The sequence below is a fragment of the Lithobates pipiens genome, unplaced genomic scaffold (assembly GCF_037356315.1).
Source record: "Lithobates pipiens isolate NorthernLeopardFrog02 unplaced genomic scaffold, aLitPip1_a1.2 Scaffold_25, whole genome shotgun sequence".
Taxonomy (NCBI): Eukaryota; Metazoa; Chordata; class Amphibia; order Anura; family Ranidae; genus Lithobates; species Lithobates pipiens.
Genome location: NW_027507787.1, coordinates 151812839 through 151839281, shown reverse-complemented (window position 1 = coordinate 151839281; position 26443 = coordinate 151812839). Strand labels below are relative to the sequence as shown.

At 43.6% G+C, this 26443-nt stretch overlaps 1 protein-coding gene across 32 annotated transcripts in view; it reads left to right on the top strand.

The window, feature by feature from the left end:
* The window catches only part of TCF7L2 (transcription factor 7 like 2), a 278489-nt gene that overhangs the window by 127545 nt on the left and 124501 nt on the right, over positions 1-26443 (top strand). For all 32 annotated transcript variants that reach the window (XM_077455005.1, XM_077455015.1, XM_077455001.1 and 29 more), the window contains one exon: positions 20353-20454. In XM_077455005.1, the coding sequence (XP_077311131.1) occupies positions 20353-20454 (102 nt within the window). The remainder of the gene's footprint in view (positions 1-20352; positions 20455-26443) is intronic.

Sequence of the window (26443 nt, the reverse complement as noted above, 5' to 3'; positions counted from 1 at the left end):
GACTAAATTTATGAGGAAAGATTAATTTGGAAAATTTTATAACAAAAACTAAGAAAAACACATTTTTTCTAAATTAGAATTTTCTCGATTATTAGTGCCCATCAGTGCCCTATCATTGAAGCCTCATCAGTACCACCTCATCAGTGTCCACCAGTGCCGCCTCATCAGTGCCCATTAGTGCAGACTATCAGTGCACCTCATCAGTGCCCATCAATGCAGCTTTATCAGGGCACATCAGTGAAGGAGAAAATTTACCTGTTTGCAAAATTTGATAACAAACTATAAAAAAGTTTTTTGTTCTTCTCAGAATTTTTTGGACTTTATTCGTTTATTTAGCAACAAATAAAAACCCAGTGGTGATTAAAACCCACCAAAATAAATCTCTAGTTGTTTGGACAAAATTACAAAAATTTTGTTTGGGTACAGAGTTGCATGACCGCACTCATTCGAAATGCGACAGCACTGAAATCTGAAAATTGGCCTGGGCAGGAAGGGAGTAAAAGTGCCTGGTATATAAGTGCTTAAAGTACAACTACAGGCAAACCTTTTTTTTTAAGTTTAGAATAGAATGGAGAGGGATTAGAACTAGGGCTGAAACAACTAATCGATTAATCGACAACTAATCGATTATGAAATTAATCGATTACTATTTTCATAATCGATTAATCGGCCAGTAACAAAATGGGGTTAACGTTAATGAGTCTGATATTTACTAGATTGACCCTTTAATGGTATATCTCTCCTCTAAGCCCATGTACACGCGGTCGGAGATTTTGCCAACCAAATCCGTCGGATTTTGCCCGTCGGATTTAGTCCGACCGATTGTGTCCGAAACTGTTGCATACACACGGTCGGGGCAAGTTGGCGAAAAATCCGATCTTTCAGAACGTGATGACGTAATTTTGTTACGATGGGACTACATTCAGGCTAGTAGCCAATAGCTTTGATGTAGGAATTTGATCTGAGCATGCGTGGCACTTGGTCCGATCAAAATGCTCTACACATGATCGGATTAGGTCCGTCCGGCCCAGTTGGTCGGGAAATATTTCCAACATGTTGGAAAATTGGGTCGGACGGAGATTCGGACAGAATCAGTCCGGTGCATACCACACACAGTCGGATTATCTGACGACACGGTCCGATAAGACTCATTCCGACAGATTCTCCGACCGTGTGTACAAGGGCTAATAGTATATACAGTATATCTCTCCTCTAATAGTTTATACAGTATATCCCCTCTAATAGTATATGCAGTATATATCCCCTCTAATAGTATATACATATTATCTCTCTTCTAATGTAGTATCTAATACAGTATATAGCCTCTAATAGTATATACAGTATATCTCTTCTAATAGTATATAGCCTCTAATAGTATATACAATATATCTCTTCTAATAATACCGGTATATACAGTATCTCTCTCTTCTAATAGTATATACAGTATATCTCCTCTAATAGTATATACAGTATATCTCCTCTAATAGTATATACAGTATATATCCCCTCTAATATATATACAGTATATCTCTTCTGTCTGTTATTCTCAGAGTAGATTCGATATTTTGCCCCTTAACCATATATTTGGTTATTTATATTTACTACTGCATAGAGATATTCAAGAATAAATTGCCTTTTTTTTAAACTTTACATATTAACTAAATTATACACCTCACTTTTTTTAAGGTTATTAACCGATTAATCGAAACAATAATCGGACAACTAATCGATTATGAAAATAATCATTAGTTGCAGCCCTAATTAGAACCCCTGTCAGATTTTATTGCGGTCTGTGACCCCATTAAGGAGACTATTTGCCCTATTATTATTATCATTGAAAGTGAAAGTAAAAGAAAATCCCAAATTGTGGGTTTTCCCCGGGAAAGAATGGGGGGGGGGGGGATCTTCCAATGGGGACACTAGTTCTGGATATCTGGGGGTCCCCAAGGAATTCCCTTAATTTTCAGGGATTTCCTCTCACTTCCGGTTTGGCTATGGGACAGGAAGTGAAGATAAATCTCTGCAACGGGAAACAGAGGGTAAAAAAAAAAATCTGACAGGGGTTATAACCCTACGTTACTCTATCCATAATGAAAAAAAAGGTTTTGCCTATAGTTCTACTTTAATTCATCACATAAGTGTCAACATGTTTTGGGGGACTCAAAACCCTCTCCCTTCATCAGGGATTGAATATTACATGTGGTTAAACTGGTTGTAATCCCATACAACACACTTTTTGCTACAGGTAAACCTATAGTAAGGCTTACCTGTAGCTACCCTGGATATCTTCTAAACCATAGGAGATATCCCCTGTATTTGCATGTGCCGACATCATCGCTGAAGCAACGGGACATATGTGCCGTTGTTTCAGTTAGACTGTACCGTTACTGGCGGCCTGAGTGGTGAATGAGGACGGCTGTGAGGGCTTTGATCGAAGGTAAGTAATACATAATGAGCAAGTATTCTATGCACACTAGCTCATTATGCCTTTGTCTTGCAGTTTTTTTTTTCTTTACAACCACGTTAAAGGAATCAAAGATAAATAAATAACAGAATAAATTACTTTAACAGTAATGTGTGAAATATATCCAAAGTCACTGAGAGAGCAATATTTAAGCCCTGATGAGGAGGGTGAGTTTTTTTGAGCCCCACCCCCCGAAAACATGTTGACCCTTTTATGTGATTATGTGACTAATTAATTAAACTGCATGGACTTCCAATGTATTTTAGAGGCTAAAAACACTCCCACATCATCAGGGTTTAAATTACTTTCTTTACTAACTCCCAAGAAGTGTTGTAAATCCAAGTAGCTTCATTAATTCATCACATTATCACATAAGAGTCAACATGTTTCAGGGGACTCAACCCCCTCTCCCTTCATCAGAGATTGAATATTGCATGTGGTTAAAGGAATCAAAGATACAGAATTACCAGAATACATTCATTTAACAGTGATGTGCAAAATATATCCAAAGTCACTGAGACAGCAATATTTAAGCCCTGACGAGGAGGAGGGGAGGTTGAGCCCCCGAAACACGTTGGTTGTGTTATGAGATCAAATAATGAATCATTAAAGCTACTTGGCCTTTTTCTCTATTGAGTCTTATGCTCCTGTTGCGTTTTTCATTTTGATTTTTCTTTTTTTGGTGGGGGGGGGGGGGGGGTACCCACTGAAGGTGAGCCTTGTTTTATGCACGCAACCTCATCAAAGTCGAACACTTTTCTTTGTTTTACTGAACGAATACGTTTTGAAGTCTCCATGTCTCTTGGATATGACACCTGATTCACCGTGCTGCGTTTTTTTTTGGGTCAGCGGCGCTCACAATGCGCTCGCGCACACATCCAGTACACGAGCACCAACCCCCCCCCCCCCCACACACACACACACACACATCAGAGATTCAGGAAACAGACCAGATTGAAAGATCTGGCCTGAGCTTTGACAGATGGGCGGCCCCCCTGTTTGAAGTGCTGAATTCTATTAGATGTTCTGTAAGCAGCCGTGTTCACATAAATGTTACCAAACTGAAGATCGATATTCATGCAATAAAGTAATTTGTAATTATGTGTTTTCTGGGATATCTGTCGGAGGGGGAGTGGGGCTGATGGTGGGTGGAGGGGCGGGGGGGAGGCCTCAGATCCCAGGCTGGACCAAAGCATGTATAAATATCTGCCAGTTCTGCTCTTGAATCTTGTTACACACAGAAACATCAAACGTGTGAACATGAAAACCCAGGCTGAACCTCGGGGAACGGCGGTAGAGCGGGTGCCGTAGTCCGGCCTCGTCTCTTCATCTTATTAAGTAAATTATCTGTCTCCTCCACACGGCTTGACATCCCGCGTTCTGCCCGCTATTTATTGTTTTGATGCGGACAGCGAAAGGAGCAGAAGTCAAATCTGTGGCCAATCAGAAGACTCGGGCGACTGAGATAAACCTAATCTTGTGATACCAGGTCCAATAATGCTGGGTCCAGTGATACCAGGTCCAATAATGCTGGGTCCAGTGATACCAGGTCCAATAATGCTGGGTCCAGTGATACCAGGTCCAATAATGCTGGGTCCAGTGATACCAGGTTCAGTGATACTGGGTCTAAAGATCCCAGGTCCAGTGATACCAGGTTCAGTGATGCTGGGTCCAGTGATACCAGGTTCAGTGATGATACCACGTTCAGTGATGCCGGATCCAGTGAGATCAGGTTCAGTGATGCCGGGTTCAGTGATGCTGGGTCCAGTGATGCCGGGTCCACTGATACCGGGTCCAGTGATACGGGGGTTCAGTGATACCAGGTCTAGTGATACCAGGGGCCAGTGACAAGGTTCAATGATGCTGGGTCCAGTGATACCAGTGTCCAGTGATACCGGAGTCCAGTGATACCGGGGTCCAGTGATACCGGGGTCCAGTGATACCGGGGTCCAGTGATACCGGGGTCCAGTGATACCAGGGTCCAGTGATACCGGGGTCCAGTGATACCAGGTCTAGTTATACCGGGTTCAATGATACCGAGTCTAGTGATCCCGGGTCCAGTAATACCAGGTCTAGTGCTACCGGGTCCTGTGATACCAGGTGTAGTGATCTCAGGTCCAGTGATAGCGGGTCTAGTGATTCCAGGTCTAGTGATTCCAGGTCTAGTGATTCCGGGTCTAGTGATCCCGGGTCTAGTGATACTGGGTCTAGTGATACTGGGTCTAGTAATACTGGGTCTAGTAATAACAGGGCTAGTGATCTCAGGTCCAGTGGTACGGGGTCTAGAGATACCGGGTCTAGTGATCCCAGGCCCAGTGATACCAGGTGTAGTTATCCAGAGTTCAGTGATACCTGGTCTAGTAATACTGGGTCCAGTGATCCGGGGTCCAGTGATACTGAGTTTAGTGATGCCGGGTCCAGTGATACCAGGTCTAGCGGTGCCTTCCTCGTGACACAGCAATATAAACAGGAATGTTTAGACTGAGCAGTGGTTTGGCCATTAAGTGGTTGTTAACCCCTGACATGAAATATGACCAAGGCGTATTGCCATATAGTTTTTACTTGTCACAATCCAGAGCACTAAGTGTAATTTCTGTCTGCTGCATGGAAATGGTAATTTCTGTTCCTGTGTGCTGCATGGAGGGGGTGTGTCAGCTCCCTACTTTCTGACAGCTCGAACAAGCTGCATACATTTTGGACTTTCAATGGATGTGGAGAAGAGAAGACTGCAGATAAAGTAGTACAACATATGCAGGAAGAATTGTTTCAACTCTGTGTATCACCTGAGTCAGATCATAGCAGGTGGAAGGGGTCAGCAGGGTGCTTCCTGAAAACATCACAGCACCCCACTCAGTACAACCTCCGAGGAGCCCTCAGACCTCATGCAAGCAGTGGGTTGGCTCTTGGGAGGAGTTATGGAAATATCAAAATGTATTGATGGGTGGATGTCAGTCTGGAGGAGTGGGCATTCCAGAGACAGCCCTGATGCACACAGTGGGGGGAGGCTCTGGGGGGGGGGGGGGCAGTCTAGAGAGGTGGGTGTTCCAGGGCAGGTTGTATTTGTATGCAGATTGTCCTAGGTAATGCCCACTTGCAGTGTTGGGAAAAGGTCATCTAGAGCCCAGGGCGAACATGCCAAATCCCCCCCAGATGTATGATCATTATGTGTCAACACAAATCCCCCCCCCCCCCCCGCAAAAACACTGAGCACTAATCTGCATGCTTACCACCTAAGCACAAACCCCCCCCCCCCCCCCCCCAAAAAAAAATCACCCCTCCTAGCACAAATGCTCTACCTCTAAAATTTCCCCTCTTAGTACACATCTGCCCCCACTACAAATCCCCTCTTGCAGGATAAATGCTTCCCAAATCCCCCACCACAAGGGGCGCAGGCCCCCCCCCAGTCTGCACAATCCCCCCCCCCAAGCCTGCTCAATCAAACATCATGTGTGTGGCCATGCACTGTGCAGGGGGCCGGACCAACAGGTCCCTACCAGGCCCGTCACCCCCTCACAAGCACGTCACCACACCCCGAGGTCCCAATTGACCTGTTTCATGTTGTCCTGCTCTGCGATCCCAACCCTGCCACCCTGCGATACCATCGAATTAACACTCACCATCGTCTTCCAGCTTTGTGGTGGCCTTCATCTCACATGGCACTACAGTGCCCAGGGCAGTACCCCACCCCCCCCCCCCCCCCCGTCCTGTCCCGGACCTGCCCACATGTCATACTGAGCCTCCATTAATGAAATAACGAAAATGCTTTGAGTAAAAGGGGCAGGCCAAAGACAGTCTGGGAGGAAAGAGCTAAATGATGCTGGATTTCCTCCTGCCAGAATATAGGGCAGGCTTTCTCTGACTTGCTGCAGCTTCTAATGCACATTATGAGAAGCTCACAGTGTGCAGTGAAATCAGAGCACGTCATTTCAATACAGGATAGGAGGCGGTACAACTGTGCAAGACTGAACATCTACATAATGGCATTAATTGGTATTTTTAGACCTGCCTTCTTTTCAGTTTCAAGGTTGGCGTTCACATTCAGGTTCACTGCTTTATCAGGTTGGTTGTGGTGGGCAGTCAATTAATATGTTAACTAGTAGCTAATAAAGCTCTTTTTTCCTGATAGTGAAGGTTTATGGGTTGTAGGAAGTCATTTATCTTGTATTTCACAAGGACAGCTGGTGATGGTAAAAGCCGCTATGAATTGCCTCTAAAACACTTAAGGACGTGTGCAAACACTTACCATGCCCTCCCTTCTACTAAATCACTAAAATAATAAAGTCTACTTACTACATGTGCTGCAGGGACTTTGGCAAATTCAGTTTCAGACCCCTACTTCTGTTCAGAAGTAATTGCAAACATCCATTCGTTATGGACGGGGAGCTTCTGCAGGAAGGTCAGTGCAGGGCTTGTCAGTTGGTGTAAACCGCTCGTCTGTTTTCTGTACATACTTATCATTCCAGTATAAGCAAGAGAAGGAAAATTCCCTCCAGTACTGGCCATATACTGCAAGAGTGGGGCTGGGTTCACACATATGAGGCCGCTGTTTCAGTGTGGCAGTCCAATGCGGTTCTGTTCACCGGTTCTGTTCACCGGTTCAGGTGTGAATTCTTACCTGAAATCGCACCTAAACCACACTGTGGCCGCCTCGCACATGATCCAGGAGAGGTGCCTAATCACTCTGCGTAGTGCTGACTACCCCCTACTGCCCGGGCTTCCCCGCATGTTGCCCCCCCCCTGCAATGCTGCTGGCTTCCCCCCTCTTCTCTCCTCTCCCCTTGGGGATGTTTCAGGATGGAGAGCAGAAGAAAGGGCTAGTCAATATGTCATTTACGTGACCCTTTATTTTCTAAATGAACACACTCACTCACTGTGTTCAATCATAACTGAAGTGTAGTAAACTGTGTTTACTACGCTTCAGTTTGTGAATAAACAGGGAGCCACTCAGCACAGAGCACTTCCCATTCATTCATTACCCATGCATCTGAGGCCTGCAGAGAAAGGCCTGTGTGTTTGAGCTTTGGGGTGCACACCCTAATGCAATAGGCTGCGCACACCTATGACCGGCTCAATTGAAAGCCAGCTTGATTCATGCGTTATGCGAATTGGATGCGGTTAAAACTCATCCAATTTGCATATATACTATATTGCCAAAAGTAATAGGAGGCCCGCCCTTAGACGTACAGGAACTTTAAAGCAGTTGTAAACCGCTGACGAATAAAAAAAAAACCTGTAAGACAACGGTGATGCATACTAGCACATTAAGGTGTTTTCACACTGAGGCGCTTTACAGGCGCTATAGCTCTAAAAATGGTGTCTGTAAAGAGCCTCTCCTATCTCTCCAGTGTGAAAGCCCGTGCTCGGGTTTGCTTGGAGGACAGTAAAAGAAAGTCCTGCAAGCAGCATCTTTGCAGTTTGCCGCCACTGCAGTGCTTTGTGGGTGGATTTAACACTTTTTTGGGTGCTAGCCAGGGTTAAAAGCGCCCCCCCCCCCAGTGGCCAAATAGCACCGCTAAAACAACGTTAACGCGCCACTAAAAATAGCAGCGTTTCACCGCCGATGCCCCCATTGTGAAAGCAGCCTATGAAATACTTAACATAGAACAAAGCCCTTCTAGCGGTGCCCGCACACTGCTGAGGCGACTGACATCTTTCCCCCGTGTTTCTTTTCGAGTTCGCTGGCTCTAGCGCTGTGAATGGCCAGGCAGGTCAGAGGTCAGACCTTCTCGTCCAACATCAGTGCCTGACCTCACAAATGCGCTTCTGGAAGAATGGTCAAATGTTCCCATAGACACACTCCTAAACCTTGTGGACAGCCTTCCCAGAAGAGTTGAAGCTGTTAGGCCGCGTACACACGCGGGGACTGTCTGCCGAAACTAAGTTCGTCAAACAGTCCGCTCAAACTTTTGAATGAACGAACACGCCCACACACGGCACGCCGCGCGGCCCCCCCACCCCAAAGCACCTTGTCCCCATGTTGACGAGGACAAGGGCCTCTTCCCGACAACCCTGGCCGTTGGTTGTCGGGGTCTGCGGGCGGGGGGCTTATCGGAATCCGGGAGCCCCCTTTAATAAGGGGGCCCCCGGATACCGGCCCCCCACCCTATGTGAATGAGTATGGGGTACAATGTACCCCTACCCATTCACCTGTAAAATAAAAGTACCCAAAAAAAAAACACAACACACGAGATAAAATATTTTATTGCACAGCTCCGGGGGTCTTCCGTCTTCGGGGGTCTTCTCGCCGGACTCCTCCGCTATCTTCTTGTAGCTCTTTTGCTAGCGGAGGAGTCCGGCTTTCTTCCTCCCCGCCGCCGGCCTCTTCTCCCGACTTCGGGGGTCTTGTCCCCCTCTTCGGTTCTTCTGCCGGGCCACCGCGCCTTCTTATAGCTCTTTTGCAGGCGGTGGCCCGGTCTTCTGTCGCCGCCGCCTTCCGTTCTTCTGCCGGGCCACCGCGCCTTCTTATAGCTCTTTTAGAGGCGGTGGCCCGGTCTTCTGTCGCCGCTGTCGCCTTCCGGTCGCCTTCCGTTCTTCTTCTTGTTCTTCTTCTTCTTCTCCAGGAGATGTTGACACGTCGTTCTCCGGCCGGAATGCCAGAGCCGCGCTGTGCGGCCACTTATATAGTGACAATGGGGCGGTGTCACATGGGTTGATGTCACATGGGTTGATTCCGATAAGCCCCCCGCCCGCAGACCCCGACAACCAACGGCCAGGGTTGTCGGGAAGAGGCCCTTGTCCTCATCAACATGGGGACAAGGTGCTTTGGGGTGGGGGGGCCGCGCGGCCCCCCCTTCCCCAAGGCACCCCCCATGTTGAGGGCACGCGGCCTGGTACGGCTCGGGAGGGGGGGCGCGCTCGCTCGCCCCCCTTTCCTGGCCGGCCGGGTAGCGTGCTCGGACAAGGGTCTGTTGTGGACTTTGGGGGGACCCCCACGCCGATTTTTTTCGGCGTTGGGGTTCCCCTTTAAGTCCATACCAGGCGGCGGGGCCCGCGACGTCTCCTTCGCGGGCCCCGCCTACCTGGAGACGCGCTCGAAATGAGCAGACTTTCCTCCGAGCGGGAACAGTTTGCTCATTTCGAAAGTGGCCTACACACGGGCGGACTGTCCGCTCAAACCAAGTTTCAGCGGACAGTTTTTCGGAATTTCCGAAAAACTTTGTTCGTCAAACTGTCCGCTGAAACTGTCCGCTGAAGCCCCACACACGAGCGGACTGTCCGCTGAAACACTGTTCAGCGGACAAAGTTGAGCGAACAGTCCGCCCGTGTGTACGCGACCTTATAGCTGCAAAGGGTGGGTCAACTCAATATTGAACCCTATGGACTAAGACTGAGATGCCATTAAAGTTCATGTGCGTGTAAAGGCAGGTGTCCCAATACTTTTGGCAATATAGTGTATGTCATCCAAGCCTCAATCATTTCCACATCCACATGGATGGAGGAATCTTCTCTGCCCCCTATTGTACTAACAGCCACTGCACCCGTGGCTGCAATCACTGCCTGAGAATTTTCAGCAAGCGCAGCCAATTTTTAAATCAACCCTATGGTGCTGACAGGGTCACCCACAGCTCAAATTTTGGCTACTTCAGTAGGAATCGGAATGAAATTTGAGCTGTCCAAAGGCAACTTTAAGGAAGAACTATTATTAAAATGTATTTCACTGTTCTCTGGCTATGAAATCAGATTGGGCGCCCACAACTCCCCTTGTGGCCGTCTGACAACTAAGCTAGGAAGGAGACAGCTGCTTCATAGCGGCCGCTTGTCTTGGGTTCTGGGCACTTTCCTGAGACAAGTGAAGGCATGAAGAATGCAGAGGGAGAGGGCAGGTCCCATGGGACAATGAGCACATAGAATTTTGTCCCATGTTTCTAGGTGCTTCCTAACCCTAGCTATGAGGTCAGACTTTCTCCTCTCCCCTCTCGTCTGACAACAAAGCTAGGAAGGAGACAGCCACTTTATAACAGCCTCTTGTCTCAGGTTCTGGACACTTTCTGAAGACAAGTGAAGGCAAGAAAAATGCAGAGGGAGAGGGAACACGCCCCATGTTTCTAGGTGATTTCTAAACGTAGCTATGGGGTTAGACTCCCTCTTCTCCCCTCGCGGATTTCCGACAGCAAAGCTGGGAAGGAGTCAGCTGCTTAATATTGGCTGCTTGTCTCGGGTTCTGAGCATTTTCCCCAGACAAGCGATGGCAGGAAGAATGAAGAAGGAGAGAGGGCACACTCAATGGGACAGTGAACATGTAGCACTTTGTCCAGTATTTCTAGGTGATTCCTAACCTTAGCTATGAGGTTGGACTCCTTCTTCTCCACTCACGGCAATCCGACAACAAAGCTAGGAAGGAGATGGCTGCTTTATAATGGCTGCTTTTCTCATTTTCCTGAGACAAACAATGGCAAGTAGAATGCAGAGGGAGAGGGGACATGCCCCACTGGACAAAGAACATGTAACACGTTTCTAGGTGCTTCCTTCTCCTAGCTATGAGGTCGGACTTTCTCCTCTCCCCTCTCAGCTGACAACAAAGCTGGGAAGGAGAAAGACACTTTATAACAGCCGCTTGTCTCGGGTTCTAGGCACTTTCTAAAGACAAGTGATGGCAGAAAAATGCAGAGGGAGAGGGAACACACCCCATGGAACAATGAACATGCAGAAATTTGTCCTATGTTTCTAGGTGAACTAGGAAGGAGACAGCCGGTTCATAATAGCTGCTTGTCTTGGGTTTTGGCCACCTTCCCAAGATGAGTGAGGGCAAGAGAAATGCAGAAGGACAGCCTCCCATTCTCCTTCAGCTTGCCACTTGCCACTGCTCTGGACCTGCAATAAGCTACCAATATAAAGTTATTGTCTCTTTGCTAGCTATGTTGTTGGACGGTGCCAGGGTGAGGTGGGGCGCTCAGTCAGACCCCATAACAAACCATGTACTTTATTCCACGGGGGAACAGAACAATTAAAAAATAATAATGATGCGTCTTCTTCATGTTGATCATAAACCAGTAGAATTTCAAGTTTTAAAAAATTAGCTTTTTTCTGTTTTTTGGCCGTGATGACAAAGGAAATTCGAACTTTGAATGTGGTTTCCAGTTGGGGAAAAATCAATCATAGAAATTAGAAAAATTGGCATGGCAATTGAACACGATTTTAAGGGTTTTCTTTCCAAATTTGTCACATCCATAATGGTATTATTGAATTTTTTACATTTTTGTGTGAAAATATGAATGAAATTCTACTGGTGCTTTAGTCTGCTAGACAACTTTCCATGCAGTGTTTATTGACATGGCAGGAAACGGACAAAGTCTGACAATAGATATTTCTGTTGCGTAGTTTTACTCAAAATTTGCCCAAAATTTTCAAACTTAAAGGACAGCTGTAAAACATCTATTACCGAGCCGGTGTGAACAGCAGCTGGATGAAGGTTTACCGGGGACATGACCTCTCCGCAATCATGGATACAAAGTGGAAATAATCCGGGCAGATGAGCGTATGTATGCGATACGAGAGGGTAGCTTAGTTACCGCATTTTATTGCACATGCCACCCTTTTCGTCCTTTTCCACCTGCCATGGGTATGTGGCCTCCATCTCGGTATGTTGTACCGGCTTTGTTTGCTGTCGCCTAGCAGCAGCACAGGGGTACGTCGTTCACGGTCGGCTTCCTTTCCACCTCTCACGTTCCGTATTACAAGTTCCAGTGACCCGGTAAGAATTTGAGATTCCGGCAGTGCTGATTGAGGAGCTGGAATATTGCCAGTAAGACTCCTCAGATTCCTAATTCTCTCCGATGGCCGTCTTCTCACCTACAGCACAGTCACTTGAACACGCCGTTTGGTTTTCCTGTTACTTCCCCCATATCCAAAACTAAACATACAAACTTTGAGCACGCCCTTCCCCCTTGCTGCGTAATATTTTCCTAGGACAATTTTTTTGGTGTGACACGGTGGTTGTTCTGTATATGTCGTGTTTTCATTTGCATATCAGAATGTTAAAGGAAAAGATTCTGGCCCAGACATTTCTGGGAGTTTTATCTCTTCTCTTATTAAAACATAGCAACAGACACACGTACAAAATAGTAATAGCAATTCGAGGTGTACCGAATGGAAGTTTTGGTGTCAAAGGATGCACTTGGCCAAAAACCGAAACTGAAATTGACAGTTTTTGAAAAAATATTTGTATTTTTTTATATATAATTGTATTATATTTGACTTTTTAATTAATATAATCAATTTAAATGAATAGGAATTTATTGTCGGCCATTATTGGTACCTTTAGCGCAAGAAAAGAGCAAGAAAAATGTATGCCTTTAAATTCTAAGTATGTCTTCACACTGGTCCGTTGCGCTTCCATTGTGATGTTAAAAATCCAGCTTGCTGCATTTTTGGTCAGTTTAAAAAAATGTAATTTAATTTAAATGAAAAAAAAAAAACACACAAAAAATGCACCTCCCCGTTCAAATGCATTGAGAATGCAGCAAGAATGCATCATTATCGCACTCGTGTTAAGTTTTTTATGCTGTTTTTGAGTCAAATGACCCATGAAAAACACACCATGAGCACAGTAATCATGGTAAAATTGGCCCCAAATCATGGCAAAATCTGAGGAAATTCACGGTAAAATCGCAGTGCGTTTTCACTGCCGTTATTGGCACCTTTTCCCTTATTTGCATTCCACCGATAACACCATTTTCGGCCGAAATGTTTTGGCAGCCAAAATTTCTGTGAATCTCTAATAGTAATAGTAGTCCAATAAATAATCATAAGTATTATCAATAATAATAATAATTATAATAAAAATAATAATATAATATTATTATTCATAATAATATTCACTGGCCTAGTGTTGTTGTGGTTATTAATATTGTTGTTATTATTATTGTCCAGTGTATATTAGTAATAATAATAGTATTAATCATAATAAAATAATAATACAATATTATTAATCTTATTCATTGAGCAATAATAATAATAATAATAATAATAATCTAATATTATTATTATTGAAAATACTATTCACTGGGCTAGTGTTCTTGTTCTTCTTATTATTGTTGTTATTATTATTATTGTCCAGTGCATATTACATAGTTAAAAAATTACATAGTAGGTAAGGTTGAATAAAGACAATAGTCCATCCAATTCAACCCGTGTTGGTGTATGTGTGTCCATGTCTATAATTATTTCCCATATCCCTGTATGTTATGATCTTTAAGATGAACATTCATGAGCCTCTTAAAAATATCCATACTCCATATAATAATAGTAATAATAATAGTATAATAGTATAATAAAATAATAATACAACAATATTATTATTATTATTTTTCATTGGGCAATAACAATAATATTTGTTAATAATAATATATTAATATTATTATTACTGTTATTACATTATAATAATACAAATTCTTGTTGTTCTTATTCAGTGAATAATTATTTTTTCTTGAAAGCCCATGGCGTGCGAAACACACTCAAATACTTCACCCGGTGCCAAAAAAATGTGCACACACATAAAGAGTGAAATACAAAAACATGCAACGGATGTACACAAAGCCTCTAAAATCAGAGGGCCTTGCCCTGATGCCCCGGGCGTGAGGCTCCAGACGGAAACTGGGGTACTTACACTTGGTCCATCTTGCAAAGCCAGTCAGACCCCTTTCTCTGAGGGATCTACCAGTATGTGGTGCTTGAAACCTGCAATTCCCATGCCGCTTTCAAAGTGCATTGCACTTGCGATCTGCAGCAGGTGTCAGTGTTAACTTAAGGACACCCCAAATGCAGGTCGCAAGCGCAGTGCGTTTACCTGCACCGGATCGCATGTTAGTTATTACCATGGGATCTGGTTGCTATGCATTTTGTACAGTAGTGTATGCACTTCTTTTGGTGCAGTCTGGCTCTCATTGTGATTTACGTTAGTGCAGACATTCTCAACCAGGTTTCCTTGAAACCCAATGGTTTCTCCAGACATTGCTAGGGTTTCCTTGAGCTATGGTTGACCAGTTGTCCCATTGGCTCCCATTTGATGGTGCCTGGCTTTATGCAGGACCAGCACCACTTAGCAGAGACAACAGCGTGATACCAGTTATCTTTTTAGCTTTTTGTAATGGTGGCGTTCTAACCATCACCACTCTAAGGCTGGTCATATACAGAGCAAATTTCTTTCCTGCAACCACGGGTTGTAGGAAAGACATTTTCTTGATTCCCCCATCAAAACAAACATTGGCATCAGTGCTGCCAATCAGTGCCCACCAGTGCTAGCAATCAGTGTCACCTATCAGTGCCTATTGGGGCCCATCAGTGCCGCCTATCAGTGCCACCTATCAGGGCCCATCAGTGCCACCTATCATTGCAGCCTCATCAGTACCTCCTCATCAACGTCCACCAGTGCCGCCTCATCAGTGCCCATTAGTACAAACTATCAGTGCCCATCAATGCTAATCAGTGTGCCTCATCTGTGCCCATCAATGCAGCCTCATCAGTGCTCATCAAAGCATACTCATCAGTGCCCTTCAGTGCAGCTTTATCAGCGCACAAATTGCAAAATTTGATAACCATCTATAAAGTTTTTTGTTTTTGTCACAATTTTTGGTCTTTATTTGTTTATTTAGCAACTAATAATAACCCAGTTGTTATTAAATACCACCAAAAGAAAGCTCTATTTGTGTGAAAAAAAATATAAAAAATTAATTTAGTTACAGTGTTGCATGGCCGCGCAATTGTCATTTAAAGTGTGACAGCGCTGGAAGCTAAAAATTGATCTGGGCGGAAGTGGGTGAAAGTGGCCGGTAGGCAAGTGGATAAGGTGTCCCTCTTGTGTAAAAAAGTTAATGTTTTTTTTTTTTTGAAAAGTCAGCAGCTGCAAATACTGCAGCTGCTAACTTTTAAAATAAGGACACTTACCTGTCCAGGGCACCTGGGATGTCGGCACCCGAAGCCGACCCACCCCTCGGCTCCCAGGTGGAGGCCATCTTCGGTAAGGGAATCAGAAAGTGAAGCCTTGCGGCTTCACTTCCTTGTTCCCTACTGCGCAGGCATGAAACCACTGGTCCCTGCTGTCTTCTGGGACCCGTGTGTTTCCCAGAAGACAGCGGGGGGACAGAGAAGTCGCTGGAATTGGCGTAGATACCCGTGGGTGGCTCGATCATCTATGCCCAGAAGTGGGAGCAAAATACCTGTATTAGATAGGTATCTACTCCCCCCTGAAAGGTGCCAAATGTGACACCGAAGGGGGGGAGGATTCCAAAAAGAGTAAGTTACATTTTTGGGGGGAAATCAGCTTTAACAAAGGCTGCCCTAGGGGATGTTATTAGTGCCATTGAGCCTGATATGCACTGAAAATTGGGTGCAAAATTTCTGCAAATTTTCTGCCTGTTTTTACAAAATTTCACCTCCGGCCAATATGCAAAGTCTCTGATAGAGTTTGTATTATTTTGTCAAGCTTCACAAAAAAACAAGAAACTGGTCCACAGAGCTAACAACCCTTTCTCATACAGCTTGCGGCGGGCATTTGATTGCTGCTAATCCCACGGGCTCGATGGGGAATGTTCCCTTCTGATCAGCATGTTGGAAGTCGTACCTCCGGCTCCTCGCGTCAGTCATCATTTGTTTCCAAACAAGTTTTCTGCCGAGGCGCCCCGGGGGCGGCAAGGGGACCGAACGCATGACTTTAATTTATTCCCTTCGTTATTAACTAGCGGTACACCCCCTGCCACTCAAAAACATCTGCTTCCATTATCCACACGGATGTATAGGTAGCGATAGGTGAGGAAGCCCAGGCCGCGGCACAGAGAAAATGGCGTTCCTGAACAATTAGAGTTGAAACGAGATCCTTCGAGAAAGTTCCTTTCTCTTTTTTTTTTTTTCTTAGAAAGGTGTTTTATTTGCCGCACCCAAAATATCTGCATTCTTCAGCACAATAGAGCTGGGAGTCTGGCTGCACCGTAGCTGGCTTCCTTTAATAACATGTTTAAACTGCACTCATTCAAAATGCAACCTGATTTTTTTTATGTTGCTTGTCACATTCCAGCCCCGGAGAACACGTTTGAAAGGGAACTTTGCTCTGCCTGCGATAACCGCTTCATTTATATTTTTGCACATTAGGAGAGACAAAAATTGGCAATAAATTGTTCTGACACTTTCTATAACGTTAAGCTTTTTAAATGCAATTAGCTAAAGCAATTCTCATAATGGTTAAAATATTACTACTGGATAGATCTGAAAGGAATAACATGCGGGAGTGCCCGCTGTTTAATAGAGTGACTTTTAAACTAAAACTGGACACCGCTGGTTAGGCCTTGTTCCTTATGATACCTATTGACTCTATAAAATGCCTGCTATTACTGTTGCTAGCAAGGAAAAAACATGCCCTGTGTGTGCCCCTCTCTGAATTAGTTTCACTTTGTTACTGTACAACGTAACTGAATGTAGTTTGCTCTGCTTGGTTTATCCTATACTGTTGCCTTTTTTCAATCCCATTTGTATCCATTTCATATGTACATGGTTGCATGGCTTTTCCCAGGGGGAGTGGGAAGAATTGTGCCCCATCTGTGAAAGTGAAGGGCTGCCTTTGGCCCCCTGGCTGTAGTTTGGACACCACTGTATCTACATTATAGTGATAACAAACACTTATACATAATTATAAATATTTGTAAGTTTGGTGGCAGCAAATGTTTGGTGAACATTTGTTTCGGTAAAATTTTCATTGGTGCCCACTCAGCATCTTCTTGTTCACATTTAGTCAAATAGATTCTGTTTTAGAGTTCAATATTGCCCATAACAGATCTTATGTGAGGGTAATAGGGAATTGAATGTCCTGGCTTCCTATATTTCTCTAGAAATTCAATGGAAGAATTTTCCTTGGTGTAGATTGTGACATCAACCCACCCATGAGGCCATTCCAAAGACACCACTCTTGTTCATTGTCTATTTTGGAGAATCCAGTAGGAAGGGCAGCACCGGGAAAGAGGTAGCGTAATGTCCATGCTGTAGACTGTGGTTTTAACTCCTCCTGCCAGCCAAAGGTACTGCTCTTATTGTGCATTATGAAGAATCCACTGGGGGTGGCAACACTAGAAATGCAATGGTGGGATATTGTCATTGTAGATTGTGGAACCGACCCCTTCTGCAAGGCCCCCCCAAAGGCACCAGTTTTGGTTACTGTACGTTGTGGAGTATCCACTTGGGTTGGCAGTACTGTGAATGAGTTGGTGGGATGTTGGTGGGATGTTGTGATTGCCACATTGTTGCAACATTGCCACAATGTTGCCACATTGAGGCGCCGACCCCTCCTACAAGACCACCCAAAATATACCACTCTCATTTATTGTACATTATGAAGAATCCACTAGGAAGAACATTAACGAGAATAAGGTGGCAGGATGTCCATGCTATGCTGTATTGTGTAAAAGGTATCATTTTTAATAAATGATGGTGGGCGGCTTTGTAATGACCATTGCAGTTTTGTCAAGTTGGGAATTTGGTGGAAATATTTCAATATTTTGCCAATCAAGAATGAGATACGAAATGTCGGCAACACTCTGAAGCTCAAAAGTCAAGTTTTGTGTTGGCATTAGAATGTCCATTTTTGGAAACAGAGGATTTTGTAATAACTTGTAATGGGTGGATTTTCCACATCCCAATGGTGTGCATGGCAGATAATGCTTCTCACGTGACCCAGCCTGGAGATTCCAGGAGAGTGAAACACTCTTGACATTTGCCTCCACAGAAAGTTATAGACTTCTCTGAGGCATCTGGATTCATTTAGCCCTCACGGCAGTCGAGCTGAGCCTCATATCCGCCAGCCCGTAACGTTATATAGGCAGCGATCTCCTGCTCCGTCTTAATGTAATTGAAAATTATGCATGTTGTAGACTCACATCGCTGAAATGCAGACTCGTAAAAGCTGCGGTTCAGGTAGCCTGTGGAGATCGGATCGAGGAGACAATGAAGCTTTTATGCGGAGTAGGAATTATAAACTACTGCCTGTATGTTCTAATGGGGGGTGGACGCGTTCCTGGCCCCTTAGACGTCTGTGCGCCGCCACTGCTCAAGTGAGCTACATGGTCGGCCTGGAGATTAAAATCGCAGTGCTCAAGGTAGATAAACATGCACTATATTGTCAAAATTATTGGGACACCTGCCTTTACACGCACATGAACTTTAATGGCATCCCAGTCTTACCCTGTAGAGTTCAATATTAAGTTGGCCCACCCTTTGCAGCTATAACAGCTTCAACTGTATGGGAGTGTTTGACCATTCTTCCAGAAACGCATTTGTAAAGTCAGGCACTGATGTTGGACAAGAAGTCCTGTCTCACAGTCTCTGCTCTAATTCATCCCAAAGGTGTTCTATCGGGTTGAGGTCAGGACTCTTGGAGGAGGGGGGATTATGGTGTGCAGTTGTTTTTCAGGGGTTGGGCTTGGCCACTTAGTTCCAGTGAAAGGAACTCATAAGGCATCAGCATTAAAAGACATTTTAGACAATTTCATGCTCCCAACTTTGTGGGAACAGTTTGGTGATGACCCCTTTCTGTTCCAACAAGACTGGGCACCAGTGCACAAAGCAAGGTCCATAAAGACATAGATAAGCGAGTTTGGGATGGTGGAACTTGTCTGGCCTGCACAAAGTCCTAACCTCAACCCGATAGAACACCTTTGGGATGAATTAGAGTGGAGACTGTGAGCCAGGCCTTCTCGTCCAACATCAGTGCCTGACCTCGCAAATGCGCTTCTGGAAGAATGATCAAACTTTCCCATAGATACACTCCTAAACCTTGTGGACAGCCTTCCCAGAAGAGTTGAAGCTGTTATACGAGCAAAGGGTGGGCCTACACACTATCAGATTTTCTGCTGATTTTTGTCTTCAGATTTAACAAAACCATGTAGTGCAAGGGCCTGCCTGATTGCATGCAAATTGAAACTCCTTAGGTTTGACCTCATATTATATGGTTTTGGCAAATCTGAAGGAAAAAATCAGCAGACAATCTGAAAGTGTGTATGGGGCTTAAGACTGGGATGCATGTGCGTGTAAAGGCAGGCATCCCAATACTTTTGACAATATAGTGTAGATGAATTCATGCCTTTCCCTGTTTGCATGACTCTTCACATCAAAGATTTCCATGTGACATTAATGCTTATGAATATTGTTGGTTCCTTTACTGTAGCGCAATTCTGCATCACATAAGGCTTTATCGAAATTACATGACCAATTATAAACGGTCCAATAGACAAATCACTTGCGATCCCCCAACGGGTCACTTGAGTTGTAACACTGGACGTCATTACCTGGCACATTCACCCGTTTAAATGGAGATTCATCTCGGGTCCCATTTACACTACTGCATTGCATTAGTGCACATGTATTAATACTTATGTTAAGGCTGCCCATTCATTTAAATGGCCTGCCCAATGGGGTGGAATTTCTTTTTCTTTTCCAATCATTTTTATTAAGGTTATGGAGTGACCCTTTAGGATCAGGCTTTGACTTGGAACCTTGCTTGACTGATTTCCACTGACCTATAGGTTAATATGTACAAGTATGCATTGTGTGTGAGTGTCAGCGTCTGGACCCCATACACAAATCCCGCATCCTGCATGTTTTTTTTATCTTTCTGAAGCCAACCATCCACTTTACAATTTGATTGAACAATCTCTGTATAATCTCCTATTGATTTACGAAAACGACATAATACGAAGATGCACCTAAATAACCATTTAATTTGTATCCAGTCAGGCAGGCCCCTGCACGCCATAGATCTAACGTACATTTTACAATGAGATTGCAGAGTGTATGGTTAGCTTAAAAAACTATATATATATTTTTTTATCAGTGACAAATGTGCGCTCCATTTCTGAAACAATAATCGTTCTCTTCTTTTTTTCTTCTTCCCTTTTTTGCTGCCGCTTCAGTACCTGCAGATGAAGTGGCCCCTATTGGACGTTCAGGCAGGGGGTTTACAGAGTCGGCAAGCGATGAAGGATGCCAGGTCTCCGTCTCCGGGCCACATTGTTGTAAGTAATTTCCGGTAAAACGTTTGTGAACATTGCATTTTATTTGTGACTTAGGTTTGCTCAGGGGAGACAGTTCTCTGGGGTTGGGTATCATTTATGTTGCAGATTGTGATTTTGTTTTCTGATTGGCGGGAGAGGACTGGGTCGGGGGGGCAGAATGACCCTAAGAGTTGCCCACCGGGCCAGTGCTAAGGAGATATGTTGGACTGGTGGCCCTGAGTGGCAGTACTGCACCTTTCAGACCATGATCAGACTGGGACCCACAGTCAGTTATACATTGTAGGCATCAATGACATAAAACAATGAATCATGGGGCCCCATAGCAAAATTTGAATGCCCACCCCCCCCCCCCCCCCCCCCATGGTCCAATCTCTCTCATTGGCAGTGTCAACTATGACAATACACATCTTTGATCTTAACATAAAGTATGCCTGAATCAAGGACAGGCAGCAGGAGTCAGTCCACTACTATGGAGCAGTGCTTTGGAATAAAGTTATACTGTAGTAGCAATAACAATAATAACTATATTAATATCAGACATACTATAAAGTTTAAGCAGAGCAGACGCTTTAGAATTTGTGACGTCATTGGGCATTCAGTCTGTAGAAGTTTACTGAGCAACAAACCAAAACTGCTATTCCCAAGCAAATGCTTCATACTCCACAAATGGGGATCTATTAATAGCTACCATCCTGATTTCAGCCCTTCTATACTGGAAACGTCACAGTCTAGTTGTCCTCAACATCCCCCCAAATGGGGTCCCCTTCCTACCGCAGGCCCCATAGCAACAGTGTGGGCTGCTTTGGCTATTGGTGCACCATCAGTGGTCATTAAATACTTGCTGCTTGTTCAGACCTGCATTTCTAGCACCCCAACAGAGGGAAGACTTTCGCCACTGACTTCCTTTAAGGCTGTAAAAGTTATGTGGGCAGATGTTGAGAACAACAAAGGAAGCTAATGATGGAACATGAACCACGAAAGAGCCACATGGTTGTGTTTGCCCCCTTCTCCCCAGGTTTGCAATGCTTCCCCTGCAGAGCTCCCCTGCAGAGCTCAACCTATCATTGGTTAACCAGAAAGGGTGACAGAACTGGTCACATGTTGTTTTCAGTCCTAATGTTTCCTATTTATGACCACATGTGTATTCCATGCATTAGATAAATTATTTTTTTTAATAACACACAAACAGTTTCTGCTCTCAAGATAGTTTATTAAAACATTTTTATCTAACAATGATAGGTTATTCATCAATAGACATTAGTCCATGGCTAGGTAGAGTCTCCATAGTAGGTAGAGCTTCCCTAGTAGATAAAGTCTCCATAGGAGGTTGAGTTGGTAGAGTCTCCCTAGTAGGTTGAGTCATGAGTTAGTTGAGTCTTCCTGGTAGGTAGACTCAATTCTAGGTAGAGTCTCCACAGTAGGTTGAGTCTCCACAGTAGGTTGAGTCTCCACAGTAGGTTGAGTCTCCCTAGTAGATTAAGTCACAAGTTGGTAGAGTCTCCCTAGTAGGTTGAGTCTCTCTAGTAGATAGCGTCTCCATAGTAGGTCATGTAACACTAGTTGGCACTAATTTGCCATCAGTTAGACACTCCAGGGCACCCGCAGCTGACACTACTTTTCAAAAAATGCCCTTAATTGAGTTAATGAGAGTATTTGATACATGGTAAGCATTTTTATAGGTGTCTTGGGGTATTTAATAAATGTATTTGAAATGTATTGCCCCAGCTCAACGTCATAAAGCATATTAAGGGCACCCAAAAGGATTCCTGAATGCTTCTTTACGTGAGCACTTGGGAAATGCATGCGGAACACCTGGAAAAATAAAAAATGTGTCAACACTAGAAAATTATATGAATAAGACCCAGATAGATCAAACTGTTTTGTATTTCAAGACACAGAAGAGTGGGGATCACACAGAAAATGCACATGGGATTTTAAAAGCATTACAGCTAAAACTTCCTTCCCCATTTTATGTGAAGGGTTTTATCTTCTAGGCTTTGTATATAAAGGATGATAACACAGTTTGTAACAAAAGTTGGATTTCTTTGGAGAGTAACAATGAGTGTAACAATGTATTTCAAAATTCTGTGGAAGTTTGCAGAACTTTGTATGTTTTTGTACTGTTGGAATGAGGATATATTTGCCACATCAGTTGGAAGACCTTCTTTAATGATGATGCCATCATCATGTTGGCCATTTAACTGAAAGCATGTCATAATTGTAGTAGGTATTTGGAGGGATTGTAAGAATGAATTAATAACAAAGTTAACTATGTAGAAAGCTATTATTACCACGTCTGTGAAGTTTCTCATTTATGCAGGTCATTGTATAGCTAGCAGTAGTTGATTACATTCAACTGAACTTGTTCTGTAGGGTTGAAGATGTTTTGTAGCTTATGAAAGACCATTCTTGAGCGCTAATGAGTGTCAGGAAGATACCCCAACATTTATATCCACACAAGTAGCACACACACCTCTTTCCAATCACATACATTGCAGATTTACCATATCTTCCCTAACGTTTTGACAACAATTGACACCGTTCTTCCGTGTAATACAAATGATTAACTCATATGCAGACTCCCAGACACCAGGGATGGAATTATGTACCTGTCCATCCTGTTCTTGGACAATCAACCTATACACATTCCATTGTAACTTGTGCTACCTGTTGTAAAGTTGGGATACGTGCTTAACACTCGGAACTGAAGAAGTGGCTTGGATAAGCTGCAAAACATTCTTAACGTTACATAACACGTCCAGCTAATTGCGACTAACCACTTCTAGCTACCATCACCATCACGGAATACTGTGCTCTTATTTACTGAGTGTCTTTGCTTCTGTAGGACAGGTCTCTTATTTTATAAATAGCCCCATACCCTCCATGTCTCCGGCAGCATCCTGCCAGGTAGGGGTAGGCTTACATGTTGCCATTGCAGGTAATACCATTTGTGACCCATAGCGTCAAATTGGAAACAATATTTAATTGTTCTTCTTGCTCTAAATTAATAAAAGACAAAATCTGATTGATTGGATGCTAGCAACAATGATATTATATTGGCCTCCACACTAGCTAGCTGCATCAAGTCCTTTGAGTTTTTTTTTCTGTTAGAGGACAACTGTCCGTAGCACCATCTTGTATTCCTGTAAGCTGAAAATCCCATTACTGCATTCTTCAAGCCATCTTTAAATGAGTGAATGGAACTGAAACTTTATATATTATATAGTGGAACATTTAAATTATATTTATTATATAAAGTTAGTATATGCAATATTGCCAAACATTTGTGGACACCTGACCATCAAACCTTTTTAGACAACCCATTCCAAAACCACGACCATTATTATGAAGTTGTTCCTCCTTGTGACTCTAACAGCCTCCACATTTCTGGAAAAAAATTCCACAGGAGTGTATCTGTGGGAATGTATGCCCATTTATAAAGTCAGGTACTGATGTTGGGTGAGAAGACCTAGATCACAATTTATGTAATCCAAAAGGTGTTCAGTAGGGCTGAGGTTTGAGCTTAGTACAGGCCACTCAAGTTTCTCCCCACCAAGCTGGTCAAACCTTCATTACAATGATATATTACTTAGTATTTTGGGGAAAAGAGAGTAATGTTCCTCAGCAGTGGTCTCCAAACTGAGGCCTGGGGACCGGATGTGGCCCCTCGTTGCCTTTATGTGGCCCTTGACACCAATAATAGGGAACCATAGGGAACCATTCCCCCTACTGATACCAATCAATGGGGCACTATTCCTCCCATTGAAACCAATGATGGGGAGCAGATTCCAGGGATTCTGTTACCACTGACCACAGTTCTCCCCCTCTCCCCCCCCCCCTCCTGAAGGACAGTAAACTGACCCCTTGCTTAGAAAGTTTGGAGACCCCTGCTCTACAGCCTTCACCTTCTATTCCAGCCATCGGACATTGGGAGTAATCCTTCCCTGGTTGTGAACTGCTCAATACCCAACACCTCAGTCCTTAAAGGAAAGGGGAGAAAAGACGATCACTATAAAAGCCAAGGTTATGTTTTAATAAGAAGATGAGTGAACAGATAAATTGCAACAAAGCTAGCGCATTTCACTAAGCTCCAGTTAGGAGTGAAACATGTTGGATTTTGTTGCATCTGGTAGACTTGTCTGTGCGTCGATTTGCTTCAATAAATGTAACCTTGGATTTTAGGTTGAGCAGCTTTTTCTCCTTTCATCTGAGGACTGGGGTGTTGGTATTTTTGAGATGTTTTTACCAGTTTTAATATTCAATGAGCAGAGAAGTTTCGACCATGTTGTACGTGCACCTCTTTTCATCTATAAATATTTTTAAGTTTTATCTTATTTATTAGTTCATTAAATGGGAAATATTTTGTAAGGTGTGAAAGTTCAGCTATGCAGCATTCAGTTCTCGGGAACAGAACCTCATGGCGCCTTGGGTCGAGCCTGTAGCACTTTGCACTGAGGACTAGTGTTCATCACTCCATTGTACAGGGCATCCATCATGGTGCCAATATAGTTATGTAGTGGCAATGTTTTCTAAAAGCAAAGACTGGGAATTTTATTATTAAACCTGGCCAGAAAATTCTCAGGAGATGGGTGCTTTAATAGTTACAACTGGATACTTCTTTTTCTGATGCTGTTCTGTTGTTGCATAGCCTGTGTTTGTTGAATCCTCTGTTGAACAGATTGGCTTCTTAGATTGCTCACCTCTGGCTATTCATGTTCTCTTATGTGTTAGTCTGATACCAATAGTGATTTTGCTTTTTTTGATGTTCAGAACAATCATGATGTCACCACGTCTGTGTGTTTTTTCCCTATGTATTTACGTTTAGGGTATAAAAAAACTTTCTTTTTTTGAGAGATATATGTGAAATATGGCATGTGAATATTTTATAGCACTTGCAGAGAGCAGTTGGCAAGCCGCAGGCTAATAGAGGCCAGTGTAGAATGATATTATGAATAGCCCATGTTGTGAATAAAGCTGAAAAGCAAGAATCGAATTACATGCATTGATCCGATTGATTCAGAGGAGTGACAATCCCCCCCTCCTCCTTCCTCCTAGGAGAATCTGAAGGGTCCTAGTTAGCCTGAAAAGGCAGCCAAATACACATGCAGTCTTCGTAAAATAAAATTATGTCAAATAATGTATATAAAACATGAGTGTATAGATCTGTAAAATTAAAAATAAAATGTAAACTAAAACTGACCAAAAACCTCTACTTTCAAATTTTACTCTGCATTACGCTTCATTTTAATTCTGAAGAAATGTATGCTTTTTGCACAGAAACGCGCTGAGCAGATCAAATCTGTTTATTCTAGCAAACCCAGACCACCCCAGCTTTACGCCACTGTGGCATTACTGAAAGTGAACATATTGTACCGACATTTTTTTTTTTCCATTTTCCCCTTAAAGTCGATTGAAGAGTTTCAGAAGAACCAGAATTCCACCCAGGTATCAAAGTATCGCTGTAACCACCCACGACCCCTTTCTGAAGCCGCTTTCATGCCAGCGGACGCACCTAATTAGCATCCTCCTCTGGTCATTCCTTTTTCTTTGATTGGAATGTAATAGTCTGGGATCTGTAAGTGTTTGCTGTGGCTAATCATTAATAACTGGACAGGTGTGTCACGGAGGGGCTGAAGTTTAATGCACATTTAATTGAAAAAAGCTGCGATAACCGCTCTGCTTCCTATTGCTTGGCATAATTGTATGTCAAGGTATCCTATGTTGTTCTCGGGATAGAAACCCTTGTTTTATGCTTTTGCTTTCTGATGCCGTTGTTTAGCCTTTATGCAATTCATTTGTGGATTCTTTGAATATGGACATGTAATAGATCTACATGCATACATTTGTGGATCCAAACTGTTTGGATAAATTTGGATAAGTCTGATTATCACAAGTCTTCAACCCAAAATGAAGGGCCTGTCTGTACCGGGCCATAGACAATTACAGCCTGAGCTTAGAATAAAACGTTATGCTTATGGTGCAGCAGGCA